Here is an 8,230-nt window from a genome sequence, read left to right on the forward strand (position 1 = left end):
ACACATATATATATATATGTATATATATATATATACACACACACACACATATATATATATATAAGGCTAATATGCAAAGTGTCCCCTCAGGAGTTTGACCGGGCGTTCAATTGCTTGTTGTGACATGTGCTGACCACCAGGGGGTGGCACGGAATATGGAAGGTGACCAGTTGAAGCTGCGGGGCGCTGAGGGAGCAAGGGAAGGAGAAGGCGGGGAACTTGATCGCCAGCCAGGCCTAGGGACACTACCTGTGCATGGATTTCATGCACCAGGCCTCTAGTCTAATAGTAAACTTAGGTTAAGGCAAGCCTAGGATTATGAATTTTCGAAGGAAAAATTTCTTCACTCAGAGCCATAGCTTCCTTGATATCTGTCTGTGCCAATGGGTATATTGTTTTTCTCTTGAGGGTACAGCCTTTCAAGGACCCCAATTACATGCTGAGGTCTCTGTCCCAGACCCATCTTGCATTGGACCAAGACTTAAGCATCTGCCTCTACAAGGGCAATAAAACCCAATCCACCTAAATACCAAGACTGACATGTCCTTCTCAGCCCTTCATAGCCGCGGCAGTGCTAGCTCATTCTTACTGTTTTCATTTTCCTCTTAATTTTTTAAAAAATAAATTTATTTTTTTAAAATAAATTATTGATTTCAGAGAGGAAGGGAGAGGGAGAAGAGAGATAAAAACATCAATGCTGAGAGAGAATCACTGATTGGCTGGCTCCTGCATGCCCCCCACTGGGGATCGAGCCCACAACCCAGACATGTGCCCTGACCGGGAATTGAACCATGACCTCCTGTTTCATAGGTAGACACTCAACCACTGAACCAGCCGGGTTCCTCTTCATTTTTGGCTCTAGGAATTTTTCCTTCTTTTTCATGAAGTTAGGTTACTTGGTAGCTGGTAGTGATGCCATTAACCAAGATATTAAACTTAAAATATGAAACAAATTGGAGCAGAATCAAGAATGAAATAAAATGGAAAGAGTGTTAGACTTTAAAATGTAAGAATGGACCTAAAGTTAAAAATTCCCTTTAACACATTCTAACATTTTCTTCTTCATTTACTTACCTGCTGATGTCCAACTCGTATTTTTCCCATTGGAATTTTATATTGGAATTTATGCTGGTGGTTTCCAAACTATGTCCTGTGGGAGTAAGCTGACCTGCCCCTATCTCCAAGCTCTTTCTGAGTGTGGAAAAAGGGTTTAGATAAAAGATTGAGGCTTTTCTGTAAGATAGACCAAATATTTTAAATGTATAAAATAATCTTTTTACAAAAGAAATCTAATGTGAAGAAATACCTCTTAGTTTATATTTAGTACCCTCAATTTCTTATGTAAGTTTTAATTGGTTTAGAAGTATCCTTAAACAAACATTATATTTAGATTCCACATCAAGACTTTATTGTTTCCCCAAACGAATTAACCACTCACCTTTCTTTCTCTTAGGTTGTTCTGGTGAGGAGGCTCCTGGTGAGTGTGCATATGTCTCTTGAACCTGCTGAGTTTCCATCACTTCAGGAATCCCATCTAATGTGACGGATACATGGGTGATTGGGGCAACAACAATGTCATCTTCAGATGAACTAAAAATATTATTATCTAATGGAAATAAATTATCATCAACTTTGTATTACAAATCAAAATAATTTCATAAAATAATTTTCTGTTTCTATAAAGAATAAAATAGAAATGAAATCTTTAAATCTAGTCCCTGCTTTTTATTTCCTCTGCCTGAAATCAGATATCCTACACCAGTACAGGCTTGACAAAACTATTTCAATATCTCCCTTACTTGACTTCCTATCACCAGTCTCTCTCGCTTCTCTTTTCCACTCTTCACAGTGCTACTAAAGTTATCTTCTGAAACCCAAGTCTGATCTCACCATATTATTCTTCTCTATAAAAACTTTACACCAAAAATTAAAAAGAAAATTGACATAGCATGCCGTGTGAAGCTTCCCACAGTCTAGATCAAACCTACCTTTCCAATTTCATCTCCACTTCAGCTATACCAAAACATTTTTATCTACATCTGATTCTTTCTTATAGGTCTGTGTGTTTGGCTCAACCCACTCCTTCTACTTTGAATACCCTTTCCTGTTTCCTCTACCCTTTAAAAGCTTATTTGTCCTTTACAGCCAAGGTCAAAGCTCTCCGTCCATAAAGCCTTTCTCTGGAGTTGTCAGCTAGAGTTCTCTCTCCTTCCAGAAAACATTGTTATCTCTCTCATGACTTTTATTTTTGTTTTTTGTAGTTACTTGCATAAATAACTGTTTTCAAAATTAAATTGTAAGACTGAGGAAAGAAGCAATATCTGTTCATTTGTATAAACACTATTGTCTAATGCACTGGTGTGCATAGAGAATATCCAGTAAACATCTTGAATTGATTTAGTATTAATTAGTTTTGAATTTAAGTACTTTCTTGTCAGAAAAGCCCAAGAGAAGATGAATTTAAAAGCAGATAGATCAGATTGTTTGTGGTGGGATGAGGAGCCCACCCACACACCATAGAGAATGTCGAGTGGCAGAGGTGGCGACATAAAATGGGGCAGATGGAGAACTTGACTGAGAAAATAGATTTATAGGAACCTCTGAATGTGAACTTGGCAACCGGAATTTGAAGTTTCACCATTCCCCTCGGACCCTTGCTGACATCCTGATGTCTGTGGTCATTAGTCACCCCTTGGTTTTCCCCTTCCCTTGAAATAAAAGAAGCCAAATTCAGCACTTTCTCAAGTTGGTTCTTTAGGACCCTAGTCCGCCATCTTCTTTGCTTGCTGGCTTTCCAAATAAACTCACTTTCCTTGTTCCCTTGCTTCCCCCACAATAAATAAATAAAAACAGATCAAATGCGGCAATGAATTTTATGCCATGAAGTGTTAGAAAACTTTTCAATGGATGTTTGCCTATTCACTAATGAATATCTATAGAGATCAATAAATAATAATAGCTTGGATCCTAAACTTCCTAATACTTTCACCAATGAGGTTAAGAGAAGAAATTCTGCATAATCTGCTATTTCACAACTATATAAATTACTTTTTATTCCTAAAGGCCTTACTTCACAAATTAAAAGAAAAAAGTCTTGTTTAATTGAACACTTCTGCAAAGGTGCCTCAACCAGTACTTTACCTTAAAATGTCCTTGGGACAAAAAAAGTATTAAGCATGGTCTCTGTTTTTTTTAAAAATATTTTTCACCTAATAGAGATAGCAAGAATAACTTGTCAAAGTTTATAAACATGAACAATCATAACACATCACCACTCACTTATTCGTTTTTCATCCAGCATAGGGTCAGGAGAATCCATATTGAGGAGTGCCTCAGCAGCCTCAATAGTTTCAATTGTTTCATCCCCATTATGACAGGAAGCTTCAACTATAATACATTGAAAGAAAAGTAGAATTAGTATAAGCTACCTGTAGCTCTATAACCCATAGATTCTGATGTCTTGAACTAGGGTACATTCACTTAATACTTAGGCTTATATACTCAATTTACTTCACCATATAAAATCTATATATAACTATTAAATACTTGTCTATTTCTTTTTTAAAAATCTGTAAGATGTAAAAAAAAAAATCTGCAAGATGTGAGGCTTTTGGGTGAAAAGAAACAAGCCCTGGCTGGGTGGCTCAGTTGGTTGGAGCATCATCCGGCACACCAAAATTGTTGCGAGTTCAATTCTCGGTCAGGGCACAACTGAGGTTACAGGTTTAATCCCTGGTCAAGGCAAGTCTGGGAGGCAACCAATCAAAGTTTCTCTCTTGCTTGGCTGGTGTGGCTCAGTGGATGAGCATCAACCTATAAACCAGGAGGTCAAGGTTCGATTCCCAGTTAGTGGACATGTCCGGATTGCAGGCTCAGTCCCCCGTAAGGGGCATGCAGGAGGCAGCTAATTGATGAGTCTCTCTCATCATTGATGTTTCTATCTCTCGCTCCCTCTCCCTTCCTCTCTGAAATCAATAAAAATATATTTAAAATAAATAAATAAGACGAGGGACCTGGTCGGGTAGCTCAGTGGGTTAGAGTGTTGTCCCAATGCGCAAGGTTACAGGTTCCAACCTAGTCACATACAAGAATCAACCAATGAATGCATAAGTGGAACAACAAATTAATGTCTGTCTGTCTCTCTCTCTTTCCCTTCCTCTCTAAAATCAATAAGCGAAAAAAATTTTAAAAGAATAAATAAGATGGGCATTGGACTTGATTAGAAAGGGTTCAGGAGAACAGGCAAAAATCCCAGGTGTGCTATTAAACTAGTATGTCACTGGGTAAGGCATTTTGTTTCTGCAGACTCCATACTATAAAATTAGGTCCCTTTCACCTCTGACACTGATTCCAACAATCTTGGAATGAACTTAGGTCTCTGTTATTCTCTGACTCTTCTTTCATTCCTTTATAATTATAGTGAATTGCCACCATCTCCAAAAAGTTTTAGTCATAATCACATTATTAAAATCATGGTAATTCTGGTACCATTCTTCTCTAGTGGGTACTGTAGAACACTAATTACCCCACTATTAATTTCTTAAGTTTTTCTTAATTTTAAGTGTTTTTCTTAATTTTTAAAAAATATTAAAATATAAGTGAAAATTTATCCAAGTACATGTTAGATAACTGACATTTCTCGCATCCCAGACAGATGCCCAAAATAGTTGCACAATAAATCCCTGAATGGCTTTTAGCCCTTAACCTCTAGAGTCAGAACCAAGAAACTAAATAAAGAGCTACAAATGCCTTTTTTTCATGGATAAATTCAAGTTTCCTAAATGTGATAGTCATTATCCATAATCCCTTATACTGACTTGCTGAATTTCCCCCCCCCTATAATTGTGATAAAAATTACATGTTAATTTTAAAAGTTTGAATATACATTTATATTCAGAACTTTCAGATTCAGAGTTGGACTGACAGTATGTAACTCAATGAATATAAGCCTTTTAATTTTACATAAGGGTAAAATAATAAATATAAACAGTACTAGGAGCAAAAGTTCTTTTATCTCAATTAAATGAAAGAGATTACATATTTACACATTGTCCTCTTCCCATTCCTATTCAATCCAGAACAAGATCCTTTTCTTTTTCATTACTAAGAATATAACCAGATTTCCAAGAAATTAGTAGCTCTGTAAAATTTAGCTTACGTTTTCATTAGATTATAATACTTATTACCCTAAATCGTTGTTAAAGAGTTCCCATTTTCTTTAGATTGAAGATCTTCAAGAATCTACAAAATGCTTACTTACTCTCAACTGGGAAAAATATTGAATGCCTATCACTCTTAACTGTGTTAGGAAATGTGGAAAATACAATAGTTTAAGACATGACCTTTTCCTTTTCTATTGGTAACTGATACTCAGATACTGTCTAAGGAAATAAGTGATTAATTTTATGGTGTAGAATAGACTGACTTTTGGGCACTCTGTATTGCTGTAGGTTAAGGCGGCTTCCTAAAAAGATGGGCTTAGACTAAGTCATTTACAATAGCTAGAATATAAGTACTTTAAGAGGAAAAGAAAGAAATTAAAACAAGAATAATAGAAGGGAATGAGAATAAGTATTATTCATTTAAAGAAAATTAGCCTTGGCTAGGTGGCTCAGTTGGTTGAAGCATCGACCTGTACACTAATAAATTGCGGGTTTAATTCCGGTCAGTGCACATATCTAGGTTGTGGGCTCAATCCCTGATAGGGGCGCCTATGGGAGGAAATCAATCAATGTTTCTCTTTCATATTGATGTATCTCTCTCTCTCATAAAATCAATAAATATATTCTCAGCCGAAACCGGTTTGGCTCAGTGGATAGAGCGTTGGCCTGCGGACTGAAGTGTCCCAGGTTCGATTCTGGTCAAGGGCATGTGCCTGGGTTGCGGGCACATCCCCAGTGGGTGATGTGCAGGAGGCAGCTGATCAATGTTTCTCTCTCATTGATGTTTCTAACTCTCTGTCTCTCTCCCTTCCTCTCTGTAAAAAATTAATAAAATATATTTTAAAAAAATATATCCTCAGTTGAAGATAAAAAATAAAATTTTAAAAACAAGGTAAGTAGTCTATACCATTACAAAACAAAATACACAATTGCTAAAAATTACTTAACAACAGATTAGTTAACTTGGCTTTTATACATCAACTAGGGGCCCAGTGCATGAATTCGTGCACCTTGAAAGGAACTGTGGGCTGTGAGGCTGTGGTGGTGGGCACAGGGACGCGTCTCAGCCCATCCTCCATGCCCCTGCCCAGCCCCTCCTGCCATGACCCCTGGTCTCTTGTCTGCTGGCAGACCCGCTCCCGCCGCCGCCACTCCCATGCGCTGACAGCACCAGCCCCGCTCACAGCACAGAGCAACTGGGGCCGGTGGGAGCAGCAGGTGCTAGTGGGGCCAGCGCCATCAGTGGATGCAAGCAGTGGCTGCTGCCTCAGGAGCAGGGGGAGGTGGAGAAGTCCTTCAAACCCGCTAATGGCGCCGATCGGGACCAGCGCCGGGCACTGGCAGTGGGTGCCAGCGGTAGTGCAGATAGTGGGTGTGAGCGGCAGCTCCGGTGCCAGCAGCAGGTGCGCGTGTAGGGTGGGTCTGCAGCATGCGGGAGCAAAGACTTTTCAGTAACCACCAAAGGCTCACCCCGATGACAGCGACTGGTGCCCCGCCTTGTTCTGGTGCCCCCGCTCACCTGCTCCACCATGCTGCCACAGCCAACACCCACTATGTTCCGCGCACCACCTGGTGGTCAGCGCATGTCATAGCAACCGAGTGTTCAGTTGTTCCCTTGTTTGGTCTATTTGCATATTAGCCTTTTATTATATAGGATTATTATATAGGATTAATTTGGCTGACTGCCTTCCCAAGGGAGGAATCCCATGATGGAATGGAAGGGATGAACTGCTAAAGGAGCAGAGAGCTGGGATAATTCTTGAATGATGCATACAAAGAAGTTCAGCTCCTCTCAATTAGAAAAAAATTTCTAACAAAGAATATTTTCTTCCGTAAAAAAATGGCTAATGCTGCGAGTCCCCACAACCTGCAAAGCCAGAAGAGAAGCTCCTTCCAAATATGAGAAAAGTAACTGCAAAGTTCCAACCTTGTGGGTTTGGTTCCCTCCACTTTTATCTATGAACCCAAATATCTATAGGTCACATGGAGGTCAAAGAACAGGAAGATAGCCAATATAAAAAGAGGCAAGGATTTCAGTCTAGCCTGGATTTTTCAAAGAGCAATTCAACCCTTCATGGAGTCTTCCTCTTTCAAAGGCTTTAAAGTTTTCCTCTTAAAGCAAGCAGTCACATTTCCGAATTACTACAGAAGGAACACTAGAGAACTTGAATAGATTTTTAAATTAAATTTATTGGAGTGATATTGGACATGACCATATAGGTTTCAGGTGTGGGTTTCTATGTTATAAGACCTGTATATTGCACCATCAAAGTCAAAATTTCTCCCATCACCAAATATGAGGACCCCCGTCCCCCCCTTCCTCTGGCAACCACCACACTGTTTGTGTTCACAAGTTTCAGTTTTATATTCCACATGAGTGAAATCATATGGTTCTTAGCATTTTCTGACTGACTTATTTCACTTAGCACAATATTCCCAAGGTCCATCCATGTTGTTGCAAATGGCAGTATTTCATCCTTTCTTATGGCTGAGAAGTATTCCATTGTGTATATGTACCATATCCTCTTTATCCAGTTCTCTATCACAGGACTTTCTTTTTATTAAATATGGAATGTTTCACGAATTTGGGTATCATCCTTGCGCAGGGGCCATGCTAATCTCCTCTGTATTGTTCCAATTTTAGTATATGTGTTGCAGAAGCGAGCACTATGCAGGACATTTTGGTTGTTTCCCTGTCTTCACCACCATGAATAATGCCGCAATGAACATAGGGGTGCATATATCTTTGTGAATACTTGATTTCCAGTTTCTCGGGTATATACCCAAAAGAGGGATTGCTGGGTCATATGATAGCTCTATTCTCAGTTTTTTCAGGAATCGCCAGACTGCTTTCCATAGTGATTGTACCAGTTTACATTCCCACCAGCAGTGAATGAGAGTTCCCTTTTTTCCACAACCTTTCCAATACTTGTTTGCAGGAAGCCGGTCTATCCTTGCTGCTTGACACAGTCGCTGCAGGGAAGAAACATCTGCACAGCATATGTTTCAAGGGACCTGGCATATATGGCATACTGTTCTTAATATGTTTGCTCCCCTTCTTAGCGCTA

At 39.2% G+C, this 8,230-nt stretch overlaps 1 protein-coding gene across 9 annotated transcripts in view; it reads right to left on the minus strand.

The window, feature by feature from the left end:
* Window positions 1-8,230, minus strand: part of ELF1 (E74-like factor 1 (ets domain transcription factor)) — a 131,424-nt gene that overhangs the window by 13,318 nt on the left and 109,876 nt on the right. For all 9 annotated transcript variants that reach the window (XM_014549730.1, XM_014549732.1, XM_014549728.1 and 6 more), the window contains 2 exons: window positions 3,280-3,387; window positions 1,439-1,606 (listed from right to left, as the gene is read on the minus strand). In XM_014549730.1, the coding sequence (XP_014405216.1) occupies window positions 1,439-1,606; window positions 3,280-3,387 (276 nt within the window). The remainder of the gene's footprint in view (window positions 1-1,438; window positions 1,607-3,279; window positions 3,388-8,230) is intronic.

The sequence above is a fragment of the Myotis brandtii genome, unplaced genomic scaffold (genome assembly GCF_000412655.1).
Source record: "Myotis brandtii unplaced genomic scaffold, ASM41265v1 scaffold569, whole genome shotgun sequence".
NCBI classification, from domain to species: domain Eukaryota; kingdom Metazoa; phylum Chordata; class Mammalia; order Chiroptera; family Vespertilionidae; genus Myotis; species Myotis brandtii.